The 17,836-nt window shown below is 47.9% G+C and overlaps 1 protein-coding gene across 4 annotated transcripts in view; it reads right to left on the minus strand.

The window, feature by feature from the left end:
* Positions 1–17,836, minus strand: part of SLC22A18 (solute carrier family 22 member 18) — a 75,678-nt gene that overhangs the window by 3,667 nt on the left and 54,175 nt on the right. For 3 of the 4 annotated variants that reach the window (XM_017726615.1, XM_008644264.2, XM_017726614.1), the window contains exons 11-13: positions 14,429–14,529; positions 5,527–5,628; positions 1,653–1,773 (exon numbers count right to left, since the gene is read on the minus strand). In XM_017726615.1, the coding sequence (XP_017582104.1) occupies positions 1,653–1,773; positions 5,527–5,628; positions 14,429–14,529 (324 nt within the window). The remainder of the gene's footprint in view (positions 1–1,652; positions 1,774–5,526; positions 5,629–14,428; positions 14,530–17,836) is intronic. The other variant, XM_017726616.1, reaches the window with a different exon arrangement.

The following is a 17,836-nucleotide window of genomic DNA, read 5'->3' on the forward strand; positions in this document are numbered from 1 at the left end:
CATTCCTGCCTTCGCCCCGGCCCCTGCCCGGGTACATCCAAAACAAGCACAAGACCATTAGATGTCTCTTCCCCCAGAAAAGTTGCAAGGAAAAAGCACAGTTTGAAAAGTGAGGGCCAGGGAGGAGTGGCAGAGACAAGGTTTTCCCCCAGTGCCACAGTGCTCTGTGCCAGAGCGTCCCTCTGTGGTATGCCCAGTTTTGAGCCAGCTGTAACTCTGCATTTGTAGTAGCACTTGGCGTGACATCAGCCCAGGATGGACGGGCAGGGGGAAGCCCTCGGTAGCCCATGGCATCCCCTGATGACCTGCAACCTGCTCCTGAGCATCTGCACAGCTCTGCAGACTGCCTCCATCCTGCCGAGGCACAGGCTGGCCCAACAACATATGCAAGCAGGGAGCAGGGTGAGGCAACTAAACCCATTTTCCTCTCTGACCAAAGCTTGCCTCCAGGCTCCAAAAGCTAATGCTCTGATTTTCCTCACAAAATCCCTTTGAGAAGAGCCTGGATGATTTCCAGCTTGGTTGTGCGTCCCAAAGCTGCTTGGTGCCCTTCCCCCCTGGTTCTCCCTCACATGAACATTGCTCCAAGTCATGAAGCAGCAAATTTTCTTCCTGGCTGAGCAGAGGAGCTGAGACTCTTCCCAGGGAGGTGAAGACTGGGGCTAAGTGGTTCTCCCAGGTAGAAATATCCCACTCAAAAATCACAGGCTCCCAGCATTTGTAGGAGATGCAGTGGGTCCTCTACAAATAAACTACTGAAGTGATTTTCAGAAAAGCTCTTCACCCAGAAGCATCTCAAAAGTGCTTTATAAACTTCACTAATGGGTTGTGCAAACTACAGCTCGCATTCTTGGTAGGGTCTGCACAGAGGTATCTCCTCAGGCAGCTGCTACGGAAGATGAAGGGTGCAGACTGGCATCCCAGACAGCCTCAGCTAAAGCAGAGACACTCTTGGGTGCCTGCTCTGGGAGCAAACCCTGAAAGGGCTTGAGCAAAAGACATCAAACTGGGTTAAGCCAGCTCCATCCTGGCACAAACTCAGCCAGGCTCCCATGACAATAATGTAGGCATATTTCCTTCATCAACAAAACTAAAGCCCCGGGTATAAAGATTTAAGTGTCTACCACTGCTGTCTTGCATGGAGAAACACAGGAATTCTGACTGAAACAAGGCCAAAACAGAGAGAGAGGGGCAATTACTGCATCAGGCAAAGCATGTGTGCAAAGAGTAATCCAGAATCCCCTCCTGATGGCCTATGTTAAAAGGTTTGTACAAGCAGCCCTCTCTGTCACTGTCACAGTGGAAGAGCAGTGTTTTTTGGTTTTTTTGACATACCTTGGCTTTCCATGGAAAGGAGAGAGAGTTTGGGAAAGCCTTCCCTTTCGGTGCCCACCACTGTGAAGGTCAGCAGGCAGCACAGGACTGGAAGCACTGGATCATGGGATGCTTGCTCAAGGTTGTTCAAGTCCATCCTGTATTAGCCCCACCAGTCTGTGTTCACCTGCTCTGCTGACACCCCCTGCATGCCCAGCCAGATCTGGGCGGTCACCAGGAGTGTGCCCCAGTGCTCCACAGCTGTGGTGGGAGCTGGGAAGTGCCCAATGGACTCAAAACTCAGAAAATGCCAGTCTGATCGTTTTGGTGAGTCTTACCTGTGTCAGAGGAGGGCACAGCCTTGGTGAGGATGCTGTCGGTGATGGTGGCCAGCATGCTGAAGGCAAACACCAGTGGCACCGCAATGATGCAGTAGTGCCACACGGTCCTCATCAGGGCCTAGGGGACAGGACACAACGGACCGCAGATCATTAGAGGGCACAAACTGTGACTTTGTGGCAAGAAACCACCTGGAAGAAAATCATGAGTCAAGCCCATGACTTGGGTAAACTGTGGGAGCCACAAATGATACATGGCGGTGTGGCTTTGGCCGTTGCGGGGTCTTTCACAGCCTGCCATTTGTCTGCAGTGAATTATTCCAAGCATGTGGAGCAAACGATACCCTACAATCTGGCAGCACATTTCCCCGGCACTGCTGGGGGTATTTTTAGTGTCTGGGAATTAGTGACGTCCCTGCACCCTTCCCTCTGTCTTCTGTCCAACTCCCGAGGAAATGTTGAACAGCAGATGTGTGTGGTGTACTTCAGGAAGCTTCCATTACTTATACAAAACAGCCTAGAGAAGGCTTTTTGGTTCATTATCATAAATAATTAAAACTAAACTGAGCCTGTCAAAATAAATGAGCACGGTGTATTATGTAACACCGTACCTTTGGGATTTCTAATCCTGTTCTGCTGCTTCCCCGCTAATAAATTCACCGAATTCAGTAATCTGGAATAGGTCTTCTGGCCATGAGTGCACATTAGTGAGCATAATTAGGGAGAGTAATGATTTTGTTATTGCACATATTCTTAGCAGAGACATCCCTCCAGCTGTTTAATGCTGAAACAAAAGCGGTGAGGCTCCCTAAGCTGTAGGGCTGGAGTAGCTCCCCGCTCATTCACAAGCCCTGCTGGTCAAATGAATGGATTTCTCTGGGGCATGGAAAGGAAATTCCCCCTTTATTGCAAGTCTCCTGCCCTAACCCATGTCTCAAGGTGAGTTATTGTGGCTGGAAAACATTTCTGTCACTGGTTTAGCCAGAAGTTTCATTCTCTGGGGTTCTCTGTCCTAAGATCTGGTCCCTGCCTCTTGGCTACAGAAGATGGAGGAGCCCAGAGACATTGCTCACTAATGACTTGGAAATGTTGAGGTTTATTCCTAGTTCCCCTCTAAAGTCACACACAGCCAGGTTTTTCTCCTCAAAGGGGCTCTTCGCCTGGATTTTGGTTAAGATCTAGGCACTTCTGATTAAGGAACCAGAGAACAAAGACAGAGGAACAGGTATTTGGTACATAAACAAAAGGAAGGAGAGTAATTCCTTGCTAGGGCAAATGTCATTGCAGGACAACATTGTGGAGCTCATAGAAAAAATCAGTTTTAAAGTTTTAATCCCTCCTGCTTTGTACAGACTCCTTCATGGGCCGGAGCAAGCGAGCAGAAAAGAGCAGAGGCATGTCTGTGTCTCCTGTGAAACAAGGGGAAATGGCTCCTCACTTCCCTGGGGCTGAGGGAGAACAGAGCCAGGCAGAGCCCAGTCTTTCCTCTCCTCAGCTGCTGGGTAGTGAGTAGTTTTTTTGAGGTGAGCAGATCTGAAAGCATTTTTTAGTTGAGAGGCAGAACCAGGAGCCTCAGCAGACAACTGAAAAAGCAAATGCCTGGGAAATGCAGGCAGCAAGGCAGGATGAGGCACAGCCGTGCCTTCAGACAAAGGGAAAAACTTCCCCATCACAACTGCCAAGCCCTCCTACAGCCCTGCCTACGCTCTCCCAGCTCACATCTGCAGATCAGACACTGGTTCTTCCCTCCTCTCCTCATCCAGGTGTTATTGCTGAGCTCCCAGCCCACCCCTTCCCTTCTCCAGCTGCCTGTTGCTGGGATTATCCTGCAGCCTCTTCCCAGCTGCAGTGCTGTCTGTCTGCTGCTGCTTGTGCCAGCCTTCCAAAAACGCTTCAGCCCACCTCCCCTCCCAGTGACATCAGGATGAGTTCTGGAGTGTCTTTTCTTAACAGCTAGCTTTTCTCCTCACTTCTATCCTTCGGGGAGGGGAACTGCTGCATTTGGAGGCCACATGCTGCAAGGGCACAGCAGGTGGGATACTCCTCCACCAGCAGCTGTGCAGGATTAAAAGCTTCACCCAGTAACTTCTGCATTTGGGGCTGCTGCTGTGACAGCACTCCTCCCCACCGAGACAGAAAGCCACCCCAGAAGTGGATGATTTCCTGGCAGCCACTTGGACAGAGCATTTTTAACAAGGCATCCCAGGCAAAGAGGATCGCAGCTGCATTTGCCTATGAATAGTTCTTGTGGGAAGTCACTGCTGACCCTTGTCCCCAGGCCCGTGCTGTCAGGATGTCCACAGCCCTCCGGGCTTGGCATAATTGCCAGCTCTAAGATGGTTTCCCTTCCTGGCTCCTCGTTCTCCTCCTGTGCAGCCAATGTGAGCCTTCTTGCCCTGGGACATGTGGGCTGCCCCGTGTGCCCCTCCACTTCCATCAAGGCTTTCTCTCCTACCTCCACCTGACTCCAGCCCTCCCTGGAGGTCAGTGACACCTCAGTGCACAGAAAACATATAATTCATCTTGCTGCTTTGCCTGATTCCCATGGGACCAGACTTCAGCACAAGGATTCAGTCCCTGCCCTGTACCAGTCAGGGGTGCTCAGCTCTCCAGATGGGCCAGATCCGCCTTAGTCCCACCTAATTACTCCCACAAATGACCCAAAACCAGTGGGGAGACCTTTAAAGTCCTTCCCAGGCCATGCTCAGAAGCATCAAGCTCTGTGCAGATGTCCCATGTTAAGGGGGCATATTGATTTCAGCCAAAACAGCATGCCACCAACTGGAAGAGACCCTTCCCAAGCATTCTACACCTGACAGAATCCCCGTGAGCCTCCAAAATCCCAGGCAGAGGGACCACGCTCCATCTGCAGAGCCAACCCTTGGTTGGCATGCATCCTCCCTTCCCAGCCTCATCTCAGACACGATTTAGCCTCAGATTAGCTAAGGTGTGTAGGTGCCTCATCTCATCCATGTAGCTGGGAACCACAAACCTCAACACCCTCCAGGACTTGGCCCTGACCTCCCCACGGCTGCGGTAGTGGGAATGGCACTCATCCTACTTGCAGCAGTGGGAACTCCAGTGTCTTGGCAGCAAGGCTCGAGGCCAAATCCTGCAGGGAATGTTGAAAGGCTGATCCAGCTCAGTTGTCCTTTGGGTCCACTGGGGACTGTGAGCACCTTTCCTCCATCCCCATGGCCTGGGCAGAGCTGTCAGTGCCCTGAACATGGCTTATCTGAGCAAACACTGTTCTCAGCAGAGCTGCCTACATCCACTCGCTTTTCCAATTACTGTTTGAGGTTGGCATCAACCGTTGCCCACGCGGACACAACCAGCAACAGCTAACATCACTTATCCCAAAATGGAGGAACAAAATTATTGCCTTGCTACCTCCTTCCCCAAATACTCTTATGTTGGGGGATTAGACAAAAATAAAGCCCCAGAAGGAGAGCACACAACCTCCGCTGTCTCACTGCAATATACAACGGCAATGATTTTTCCCCACCGTAATCTTCATTTACTTTCTGGGTAGTTCAGGAAATGCGGTCATTGACAAGACCAGGCCAGGATTTCTGTGCAAATCCGGTGACTCAGGAGGGACTTAGCGAGTTTCTGTGCAAGATTAATATATTTTTTAATCCCCATAACTATTACTCACACGGCTCTTTATCACGGTTTGGCGCAATGCTGACGTTGAGCGCAGCTCTGTTTGCACAGAGGCCCAGGAGAGTTGGTTTTCCCTGCCCCAAAGACCACCCGAGAGAGCCAGAGGTGGAATTTCCAGGGGCAGAGCTCACAGCCAGGTCTCACAGACCTCATGTCACTGGTTGTGACGTTATTAAAGGCCTCGTGGGTGATTTCACACCCGCCTTACCATGCCTAGGCCCACGCCGGCAAAGACGAGGACGCTGAGTCTGAGCAGGGTCATCTCTGTGCAGTGACTAGCGAGTTTCCCAACAACCAAACCCTGGACAACCTGGCAAAGAAGCACATAAGCACCATAAGCCTGATATTTACCATCATTTAAACAAACTCAAAAGAGAACTTTCTTCAAAGAAACAGGTTCTTCCATCAGGGTTTTTTTGACAAAAAAGGACCTCACTACCACAGTAAATGATTGGAAGGTGTGATCCATTATTTCAAGCATTTTGCCTTCTAGAGAGAGTTCCATCCCATCAGCTGGAAGTCTTAGTGTGTATGCCTGAGTTTACCATCACTGCCTACTCAGCAACAGTGACTGAAACTTTCTAAAAATGCTTGCAGATACAAATGATCTTTTCTAACCTATGATGTGTTTGTGAAATACAGTTAATACCACGGTCTTCATTCTTGGCAAGTCCTCCCAAAGAAAAACTGTACATTTGTAGAGCAGAGGAGGAAAATGTCTGTACCTTCTCTTGCCATTATTTTAAACTATAAATATACAAATTGGGTGGTTCATAATTTTTAGGCAGGAAAGAAGTATGACGGAGATGCTAATATCCAGTCCCAGCAGTACACGCAGATGTAAAGGATGGGGAACTGGTTCTACAGATTTTAAATAAAAACTGGGGGGGAAGGGGAGGGAAGGAAGAGCAAAATACTAAAATCCGAGAAATTATTTGACTTTTCCAGCACGTTGCAGAGCAAGATTCCCTCTTTTATTTATCTGTTCAGCATCTCCCATACTTCAGGTGATGCTGGCCCAAGTGGACACAGGAGGAGAGAGGCTGGAAGAGATCATGGTAAAAACAAAATCTGACTGACTGCAAGGGACAGATAGGAATCTACTGAGCTTTCCCTGCCTTGAAAGGGTTTGTTTGATCCAAATGAAAACCTCTCTGACTTGAAAGAAGAACTCTAGTTCAAAATGCTTTGTTGGGTGTCTTTGGTGTCTTTGGTGGGCTTCGTTTCTGTGGCAGTCCATCCTGGAGAAAACTTCAGTGGTCTGCTTGGACCGGGAATGACACTACACTACACTCAGCCTTGCTGTGTTAATCCTGAGGCAGAAACCCAAACTCAGCTGAAAGGAAATGAGTGCAAAATAAATGAGAAAGCAAGTTATTAAGCAGAAAGGAAATGTTAATCTATCATAAACAGTCCAGGAAAAACAACCCAATTTAATTACTAAAGCAAATTAAAAAAAAAAAGAGAGAGAAAAAAACCCCAAACCAAAAAGCAAATAGTAAGATAGTGAAAATGAAGTTGACATAAAGAACAATAGCTACAGAATGAAAATATTTCCAACAGTATACAACTGAATGGAAACCCATCAAAATTCAACCCTTCCCTTTGCTTCAGAGCACAAAGGATTTTTGGCACGAGGGCACGTCACACCAGGAAGACATTCTGGCTCCTGCCTCCTTTTTGTCATTGTCCCTGCCTCTGGCCAGGGCTTGAGATCTTGGCTCACGTGTGCCCAGCTGTGGCGTGACACTCGCACAGGCTCTGTGTGTCCTTCCCAGGTCATGTCACCTGCCAAGCGGCCTCTGGGACACTGGCGGACTTGCTGTGGCACGAGGCTTGGACAGTGCCTCGGGTGACCTGCGTCATCCTGACCAAAAGCCCTGCTGTGGCCACGAGAGGAGGCTGATGCCAGCCCCAGCAGCTCCTACTCTGGGGGTGGGTGGGGAAGCTGCTGAGTAAAGCTTCATTAAGCTGAGTGCTCCAAAAAGGGAGAATTGTCATTAACTTTTTGCAACTCCCCAGTCCCTCCTACTGGCTCTCCCCAGCCGGGGCTGTGCTGAGTCACATGGGATGGGGGCTGAGCCTTGGCCCAGGGCATGGATTGACTCAAGGGTGGCATCACCTGAACCCCAGTTCAGCTCTGCTGAGCCATTGGAGGAGAGGAAACATTTCCCAATTTGCCCAGACTTGAATGATGTAGTTAATTGGGATGCACCGTGCAGGCACAGCCCTGTCCCTGCCCTTCCTTGAGTCATTAGGGTTTATCATCAGCAACATCCCTGGTGCGATGGCCATGGGAGCGGCATTCCCAAAAATGTTGCCGTCACTGCACACGAGCCCCTGCGTGAAGGCAACAAGCACCACTGCAGCAGAGGCAGGCTCTGAGCAGGCAGGACCTGGAGATGTGCAGGATGAGCTGTCCCCTGAGCGAGCAGAGCAGAGGGATGGTCCTTGTGCCAATGCTGGCATTCCCCATGGGCTTTCCCATAGCTTGGGCTGTGGCAATAAAAGCACAAAGTAAAACATCACTGCTGAATCAACTAGCTTGGCAAGGAGACTGTTTCCAAGGACAGGCATGAGCTCAAGTCACCTGCTTTCCCCTTGGGTCTGGGCAGCAATCCTTGGGTTGTACAGTCGGTAGTTCCCCACCATGGGCTACCTGGGCTGCCTGCCTTCCTCCCTCCCCAGCACAGGCACTGCTGATCCAGCCATTAGTCCCAGGCAGGCAAGGCCCATCATCCTGATTTTGGACGCAGAGCCTTGATTTAGGCGCTGGATAACGTTTCCAGTCACCAGGAGCTCTGACCTCACTTTCCAGTCTGAATTTAGACCTGAAAACCCATTTACTTCCAGCCTGCAATTGTCCCTGGGTGCAGAGCCCCTGGGTTTGCATGAGCAGCAACCGCCTGCACAGGCACATGTGGGAAGGTGAAAGTGAAAGGCGGTTCATGTGCACTCTCCCATGTAAGATTTTGGACATGTGCTGCCTTTACCAGCAGGTAGCAGGGACAACCCAGATGACCTGGCCATCACCGCTCCCATGGACAAGCTCTGGTAGCTGATAAATGGCATTTATCCTTATTTTTATTCTTACTGGTATGTTCTGGGCTTTTCCTTGCACATAAACTCCCCTTGAGATCGACTGCAATGGGCTTTCCCCTCTTGCATTTCATTTTGCCTGGATGGTGCTTGCCTTTGTAACCCGACCTCCTTTGAAGTCGGGGAAGAGCCAGTGTACCTGGCTGGAATGCCTTCTGTCATCAATAAACAAAAGAGAGAGGAAATTGTTTGCAAGTGAAATAACAGGCACTGCCTGTGGCTGTGTACACATGTCACAGGAAAAACCAACTCATCCTTTTTTCTCTCCCCCCTCTCCTTCTTTAAAGGCAAATAAGTCTCCCAATAAATGCGTAAGGACAGCCAAATCTCTATTCATCATTTTCTAGATTCACCAAGCCGGGGATTTGTTACATTAGTCCAGCAAATCACATGGAAAGATACTCTCTGCCTCTATCATTGCATTTGGTTCTGGGAAAGCAGCAGCTCCCATTCGCTCAGAAAGGCCAATTACCCATTTGACTGTTAACCTCTAACAAATTTGAGGAACCCCTTACAGGATGGAAAAGATTGTTTCTGTTTGAAGGTCCAAGGGGCTAGTTTTCAGAAGACTTTTGAAGTACTAGCCTTACTGCACGGAGCTGCTGCTGAGCTGACTGGCACCTGCAAGAAGCTGGCCTCACCTGTGGAGGTTAGAAGAGTTATGCAGATGCTCAGCTGGTCCTCTGCGCTCAGAGACACGGGACTGTTTCTAAAGATTCTTCCATCAGCACCAATTGAAAGCTTGACAGAGCCCAGCAACAGTAAGTTCCCTTTCACCCGACAGCTTGGAAGTGAAAAGCTGTGAGAAGGTCGGAAAGGCAGACACAGCAGGCTCGATACAGCCTCGTAGAGAAGATGCAGGGCCCCATCCCTAGCACAGATAGCATGATTCACATCAGAAGCAGCCTCCCACGCCCTGGACCCGTATCTCGCCTTTGAAATGGTGCCGGCTGGCAGTTCCCAGGCGAGCGCCGGCTGGGGAGGGACGCGCGGGTGGGCACCGGCTGGGGCAGAGCACGGGGGTCAGCACAAACCACAGGGCTTCTCTGCACGGGCTGAACGTGGTACAAAGCCCTGGCTGGGGGAAAAGGGAGCTGTTTTACTGACACAGCGATGCCAGAAATCACTTGAGGAGTTCAGGTCTTGAGGAGGAGCAGGAGGGCAGTGGGACTGGAAGGAGGGCTGATGGTGAGGACCAAACTGCTGAAGGCAGCACTTTGCCAAACGGGGAAGAGGATGGTGTGTTTTGCAAACTCCAGCCTAATCACTTTCTTTCCCCCTCCAACCCACCCCCCTCCACAGATATAAATCCTTCAAAGCAAGGAAACTGGAGAACTTTCTGTTTGTTGTTGCAAGGTCCTTTCACAAAGTGGGTTTTCCCCCTAGGCATACCTGGCTGTAATTAAAACCCTGGCTCTTTAATCATCTCTTTTGCTGTGCAGGGGAAAAAAAAGCGAGAGGGACAGACTGGTGATAAGATGATACGCAATGTAAATCTCTCCTCCAGGAATCTCTCTCATCTTTTCAGGATCACTCCGTACCAACTTGTCCCTCCAGAAGCTGCACAGCTAGAGGTGGAGTTTGTATAACAATACAAATTTAAATGCAGTAAATAGAACAGATGTCTTATGATTTCTTGATCCTCAGGGTTATAAATATCTAGCCCTTTGTCCCACCCAGAGTTTTGTTTGGTGCATTTTGCTTTGGGTTTTTTTTTTTTTGGAGAAAACGTTCTTAAAGGAAAGTTTCCCCCACCCCCTACTGTGGTTTGAAATCTAAGCATCAGATGTGACTTGAGATACAGCCAGGGACTCCAGGTATTTCACTTGCCTAATCCTCCAGCAGCACTTTCCAAGCCACATACTACACCTGGAAGGTCTCCATGCTATCACACTTGCAAACTCCAAAAAAACAAAAGGAATCTAGGCTCATTTCTGCCCATTACACGAGATTAAATTATTTTAAACCAGTATGAAATTCATTCTTCTCTGGAGGGAGATTGAATGGCATTTCACACTCCCAGGCATTCACTATGAGGGAAATTTCATTCGCATGGTTTCTCAGATGAGAGGACTCTGGAAGCCCAGCCCTGGAGGACAGAGGGATTGTGTCCCTGACAGGCTCTCATACCTCTTGCCTGGAGACCTATCAGTGATCAGATAAAGATGCTTCAAGCACATCGTGAGCAAGGGAATCTCTGCAGTGCAGGCTGCCTGGTGCAGAGGCAGCTCTCCTGCTGTCTGCCTTCCTCTCCTCATTTTGTTATCTCCCATATGACTTCTCTTCAGCTGGCACAGTCCCAGCTCATCAGACAGCCCCACACTTTCAGGGTGCATCAAGAATCCCTGCAGACACCTGGACTGCTTGAGTAACCCCCATGTGCTATTTTCATTTCCCCATCAGTCTGTTCCAGCCTTGGTCATATTCCATTTTCTAAGCCACAACTCTGTTTCCTCATCAGACAATTCTTTGTCTCAATGCTGTCCCACTGCCTCCCCTTTTCTGACCTTGCCTGGCTCTGTCCTGACCCAGACCTTCCTTCCCACCCTCACTGCACTTTCCCATATCCCCTGCTATTAGATGATGCTCACCACATGATGAGATGAGGCTGAGGAGCTCTGGATGTGATCCCTTGGGTGATGGCTGAATTAGTGGTGTGCCTAAACTAACATCCTCCATCTGCAAAGAGTGAAAACCCCTCACCTCCTGCAGGGTCTGTGATTCTGTGCTGATTCCCCATGCAAAGAGCTGTTTGAGATAGCAATGACAAAGGACTTCAGTTGCCTACTTAAAATTAGGAGGACTGACTCAAAGCCTCTCAAAATCTCCTCTCTAGGTACTCTGCAGCTGGCTTGAATGAGAGGAATAAGAAGAAACAGATTCTTACAGTGCATTGGCCACTTCTCACCACAGCAGGTCAAATGAGGTTGGGAAGCTGAAAAACTACATTAAGCAATTGGAGCATAATATCCTTGGGGTGGGAGAGGAAGGCAGGAAGACACCATCACTGTTTGAGTCATCCTGGAATTGCTGATCGGGCTGGGAAAGGGAGTGCAACATTGCCTTCTGTAAGAGGAATATGTTAGTTTTGAGAATATTTAATTTAAAAAATAAAAACTACAATAACACAAAGAAATAATTTTCCCCTTAATTTCTTTGATGTCCCCTTCCAGCTATAAAAGTCCTTAAATGCTACCTTTTTTCAAGTCCCAGAAGAGATACAAACATGGGGGACAGGTTTCCTCTAACAGGAGGGCTCAGGGCAAGTCCAAGAGGATGGGAAAATCCTTACAATGATTTACAGAAAGGCAAACTAAGGAATAAAAAAAAAAAATCAAAGCTGAGGATCTGGTTGATGAAATAATTTGAAAATTATATTATATTCCTTATGAATAAAGCTATAATTTACTCAGTGAAGTGGGGAAGCCAGTCAGCAGATATTAATCATCATTCACCTACTCAGATTGGTGGAATTCACTTGCACCTTAATCTGCATTTGTATCTCAGCAGTATCAATTCACTGTACTGCAGAAACAAATGCATCTGAAATGCCAGCTTAGGCAGCAGGAAGGCACACAAGCAGCTCTGGGGCTCAGCAGGACAGAGCCAGCACACTTCTATTCCCTGCATGCTACAGCAACCCAAACAGAAGGCAGCCATAAAACGTTAACCCCGACACCATCCTCAAGAGATATCTGTGGGTGGAGACCTGAAAGTAAAGACACAAATTCTAATGTTTTAAAATAATTTAAATAGGAAGAGTTTAATTTGGTCCACTTGAGGATCTTGTCCTGCATAAACCAGAGTAGAGTTTAGAACTGCCAGTGATAAAGGGGAGAGAAGAAGTGACAAAGCAGAAAACAGTGCTTTGCAAGCTCTCAGGTGAGATGGCTTTGCTGTTGCCAAAAATCAGGTCTCCTGGGCTTTTAAAAAATTGAGCGTTTTTTCCCCTTTCCATTTTGGGGTTCTGATAGCAAACCTCAAAGTGCCAACATGAAGAAGTTTGTACCCTATGACCATTTCACTCCTGTATTTCTGATGTCCGCAGCCATGCACTGTGAATAGGAATAGCAACATGGATAGAAACTACATGGACAGATGAAAGAAAACTGCCTGGCTGATAAAAGCCAGTTTCTGTGCCAAATGTCCCAAGGCAAAGACTCCCCAGAAGAGTAGATACTTCACCTGAGACTGCAGGCCCCTGCTGGGTTGAACTGTGGCAATAGGCATGATTGGCTTCTGTGGGATGCAACTCTTTGACTCTGGGAAGGGTCAGGTCCCTGGTTAGCACTGGCATCTGATTATCCATTAGGAAGCAGAGTGGATGCTGTAATTCCCGTATCTTCCAGGGCTGTGTCTCCATGTGGGATGCCCCAGCACAGCAGAGGAGGTAACCTTATCTACAGCAGTTTCAACCAAACTAACCCAGGGAACAATAGCAGTGAAGGCAGACAGATATTCCAGAAAGAACAGCAGTGTCCTCAAGACAGATATCCTGGACCTAACAGCAGCATCCAGGCTCCATCTAGCAACACAAAGCCACTCCTTACATGAGCTATTCCTGCCCATGTTACCCAACTCTGAACAACCACAGCCATGCTGCAACTCCAAATTTTATTTCAGTGTAGACATATGTAACAGGAGTTTATCTGGTGTTTCTTAAGTTAAACGCCCAGCTGTGGGGAGTCCTTCTGCATTCAAATGGGGAAGAAGATATCAGACAGTGGCTTGGTCCCTCTAAAACCTGAGTCATTCCTGCAGACCCTGGTCTAGCAGGCAGCATACAAGGCTAACATAGGGAAAGCCTCTGAAAGCAGTGGAGTTTGGGTCAGAAGCTTGCTTTGGAAAGCAGCTGCTGATCTCCCCACTTTTTACACTGTTTCCATACTGTGGACTGGCAAACTGGTCTTCTTTCCAATGAGGCTGAATGGGACTGCATCCAGCTGGTTGGAGATGTTCACAGGACCAAGTCCAAAGCCACCCTCACAGGAGGGACATAGCAAAGGCACCATCTCCTCAGCTCCAGCCAGTTTACTCTGCAGAATCCAGTTGCTGATGTACAGCCGCTCTACCAAGATGCCCAGATTTGGTGAGACCAGGCCAGAGCCCAAGTGACTGACAGCACCATGCCAAATCCAAATCATAAGGGAAGCAACTTAAGCTGCCATTCCCCAAAAGAGAAGCTCCTCCAGATCCCACAGGAACTCTGCAGCAATATCCAGGAAATGAAGAGGATTTAATAACAAGACCACTCTCTTTTCAGGATATTGCTTAATTCGCATTCCTACCTTGGGGCTTGGTCATAACCATCTGCTGCTCTTTCTGCAAAATCATTAAGCCTCTTCCTCCAAAAGGAACACTCTGCTATAACACATCCCTGGACATTTTGGACCCTGTTACTGCCTAGTTCAGCTGACTTTTCCCTTTTATCTATTTTGGTAGTCTCTTAACTGTGTTCCATCACCCACCTTTCTGTGCTTTGTTGTTTTTTTGTTTGGTTTTTTTTTTTTTCTTTTCTGGAAATCACAAGCTTGCTGTGCTTGTTTCCATGCAGCAGAAACAAGTTCTTCTACACTGAAGGGATCTGTGAAAACACCAGTAAGATTGTCTGCTTTCCTGAGTGTACAGGGTGCTACTATATAAATGTAAATCAACTAACCTGCACCAGGCAAAACCTCAGCCAAGGAAGGCACTTTAGCTTCAATGTAAGTTTTGTTAAAACACCCAAGACATATCAGTCCAAGGAAATTTTAGCTCTACAGCTTAAAGATCCACAAAGAGGGAAAAGGGGAAGAAAGCTTTCAGGACATTCCTTGCCCCAATTTCTTCCCATTCCAAAACCAGAATAAATTTGGAGTCACTTCTCTTTCTGAAGCCAAATGCCATATGGCAGAGCTAGGATTTGCCTGTCAACAATGCACCTGGATTTGGAAGAGCATGTGTCCAAAAGGTAGTGAACTATGTAGCAGTGTGGCAAGCTAATCTAAGAGAGGGACTTGCACTTCACTTACCATTTGAAGGACACCAAAATATGACATCAGATATCCAGACTCCACTGCTTCCAAGCCAAAGAAATCCATTGAGATGATGGAAAACATAATCATGAACAAACCTGGAGGGAGGGTTAATGCAAAGAATACATCAATATACTTGCACTGCCTGTAATAGCCCAAATCCTGCTCCCAGTCACCACCAGTCCAAGTCAGCAGCTCTCCCTGGGTTTGCCAGCACTGGGTATAAACACGAGCAGAATGCTATCCAAAGTCATTGTAGTAATTTAATCTTTAAATGTTAACTTTTTTATCCCCCTTACTTTCATCTTTAAATAATGTGACTATGTAGGCTGTAGTTTCAGCTGTTAATTATAAACTGGTAAATATTTGTATCACCAAAGCCAGGCTAACCATTAAGACGGCAAGAAAACATTTGTTCAGACAAGACTGTAACCATAAAAATAATCTGATTGGATTCCTCGCCCCTTTTGCCTGACTTCAGATATTCACCATGGGGAACAGCCCAGTGACATCAGCCAAAGTGCAGTGGTTTCGCTGCACACCTCAGCAATGATGTCGGTGGCACATGAAAAACCTCTTGTGGGGACTGATAGCAATGTCAACACAAGCAGTCAGGAAAGTATGGACAGAAAGAGCACAGACCAGCTCTGCTTTTCAACTGAGGCAATTTTTGGAAAGTGTAACAGAGAACGTCCACTCAATCTCAAATGAAAATACAATAGTGTGCACTTCCCTCTCTGTCAAACACACACAAATACAGGCATGCTCACACATGCTCCCATCCTACACAGAGAGCCATCAAATTAAAAATATTGTGTCAAAACACTGCACTTCAATTGTGGTGTGGGGTAAGAGTCTGCTGCTTCCCCTAGTGTCTTGTGCACCTGAGACGGACCAAGACAATAGGAAATTGGGGCTCTCTGCATGTGAAGAACCCCACAATACGCCTGTTGGAGATCACTGATCCTTCTGGGACAGAAGAAGAGCCCAGATGACCTTTAGCAGTCCCGCCTTTCCTTGTAAGAGCCTCTGAGTTACAAAGACTGGGTAAAAAGGGAGCCGCGTTCCTCTCCTTCCTGAAAAATACAGAATCCAAGAGGCAATGTGTGAGGACTGAGAAGACAACTGATGGCCTGGCAAAGTGACATGGCATGGGAAGGGTTTGCCAGCTTTTCCTGGAAGGATGAAGAGAGTGATTCCAGATTGCTGGTTCAAATGCTGAAGGGGACCCGCTCCTGAACAAACAAGCACAACTCCACTGCATCCAGCAGCCCAACCCCAGCACTACAAGTGCAGCACCTGCAGCAAGGAGAACCTCCCTCCAAGCACCTAAAGCCTTTTCCTGGAGGCAGCACTGCCCTCCCATCCAGGACCTGCCACAAAGCCTTCCTGAACCCTACTGGAGACATGTCCTACTCCTTAACAGGAGTAGCTGCAACCCAGCCAGATGGAGTTGGGAGAGAGGGACGTGGAGAAGGTGCTTGGGAGCTGGGGCTCATGAAGATCTATGGCTTCCCCACACCCCTCCATGGACAGTACCCGTCGTTACCCAGTTACTTTGAAATCGTTCTCAGCTCAAGCCAGCTTAAGGTAACATGCAAATACCAGTTATTTACTCACAACACCCAAATCAGGCAACACGGTTGCACATGTTTATAAAAGACACACGTGATGAAATGAAAGAAAAACCACACTTGGTTTCACTTGTAGGAAGATTAGATCGAAGCAGGCGCTCGCCCTTCATCCTGCACCCCACTGCAGGTACCACCTAGGAGGGGCTCAGCCTTCCTACATACCTGATGCTTCTTCCTGGTACTTCGCTCCAGCTTCTACAGCTCCTCTCCCCTTTGAAGTCCCTCATCAAGTTAAGGCAGATTTGGATCTTTCTCCTCCAAACAAGCTGCTTGCTTTCAGAGCAGGGGAGTAGGCTCTGCTCTTTAATTAGAGTTACACATTGCATGGCTCCCCTGGAGATGCAAAGGTCTCCTTTTTAGATGGGTGTCACCCCTGTGCCTGCATGGTCTCTTAAAGCTACCTGGAGGAGGGAGACCCTTTTGACCCTCTCCTTTCAGCAGCTAAGGGGGTCTCTCCCACTGGTAACACATTTCTTGATGAAACCCACAAGGCAAGCCCCAGACTGAACTAAAAAAGATGTTATACTCATTGAAACAAGCATTTCTTACAAAGATCTCAGCAGGTTCCCAGCTGAGTAGGCTGCAGGTCAGCTGAGTGCAGCCACATAAATAATGATAACCCTCAGTCTACACTGAGAGGCTCAGCGTGAAAAAAAATGGAAATGGCATAAAATACCCTCAGAAACCTCGCCTTTTTTGAGGAGGTCTAAGAAAGAAGTGAACTCTTTAGAAAACCTGGCATCAGTGGGATGAATAACAAGGATTATGCATCAGAAGGCAGGGAAATGATTTGTGAGATGCAGGAATGATGAGAAAAAGCACCAAGGAGAATCAGGAGTGCAAACCCTATTTAAAAAAAACCCAAAAACCACGATGTGACATGTCTGAAAGCAGCCTGTGGTTTTGGAGGGCCAGTTTAGCAATCCTTACTGCAAGATGGTGTGAGAAGGCAAGCACAGCCTCTGGGAGCTCATCCCAGCCCTCCTACGCTGGACTGGAAACGTGATGGGATGCAGACCCGTAAGGCTCACTGCGAAACCCTGCTCCACATGTGAAAGAAAATCCTTTAAAAAATGGGATGCAGGTGCTAAAGCAATCATGTCAAAACCAGATTTTCCAAAGGGATTAGGCAGCCAAAGATTCACACAAGCAGCTATTTTTCAGTGTTTTCAAGGCCCTGGTGATTTCTTGTCAATGAGAGTTACGTTTGATATTTTTATCTTCTTGTTTTTCTTTCTGTCCCTTATCTACCACAAAGTAATGAGGCTCTGTTTTCCCAGGTCAGCTGAGAAGGTAACCCGGCTGTGCTGGAGCTGTCTGCTGCCTGTCCAATCCCTGGCAGCTCCTTTCCTGCAAGAGGCACAGAGCCCACATCCCTGCTTTTGTGCAACAGAGGCAGGAGGTTCCCAGCCCTGCAGCCCTCCTGGGGAGGTTCTTTCAGTCTCAAACAAGCTAATTTTAGACAACAATGAGATCCATAAGGGACAAAAGATTTTCTTTGCTGTGTATCACAAACTTGTTTACAAAGTAAATAGAGAACAGTCTGTAATTTGGGCAATCTAATTAATTATACAGTTGCAGCCTGGAGATGAAAGGTAAATGAGCTCATGAGGAACTCAGCCTCCAGCTGTGAGCTGCAGAGAGTTAGTGATGGCCAGAACCCCTTTCAGCTGCCATCAGTTGGTCAGCGATCTGAAGAGAAGAGAGGCCTGCAAAGAGAAGTCAGTAGGATTTTAATCATTCCTCACTGTAGTGTGAGTGCTACAGCAGG

The sequence above is a fragment of the Corvus brachyrhynchos genome, unplaced genomic scaffold (assembly GCF_000691975.1).
Source record: "Corvus brachyrhynchos isolate BGI_N302 unplaced genomic scaffold, ASM69197v1 scaffold62, whole genome shotgun sequence".
NCBI classification, from domain to species: domain Eukaryota; kingdom Metazoa; phylum Chordata; class Aves; order Passeriformes; family Corvidae; genus Corvus; species Corvus brachyrhynchos.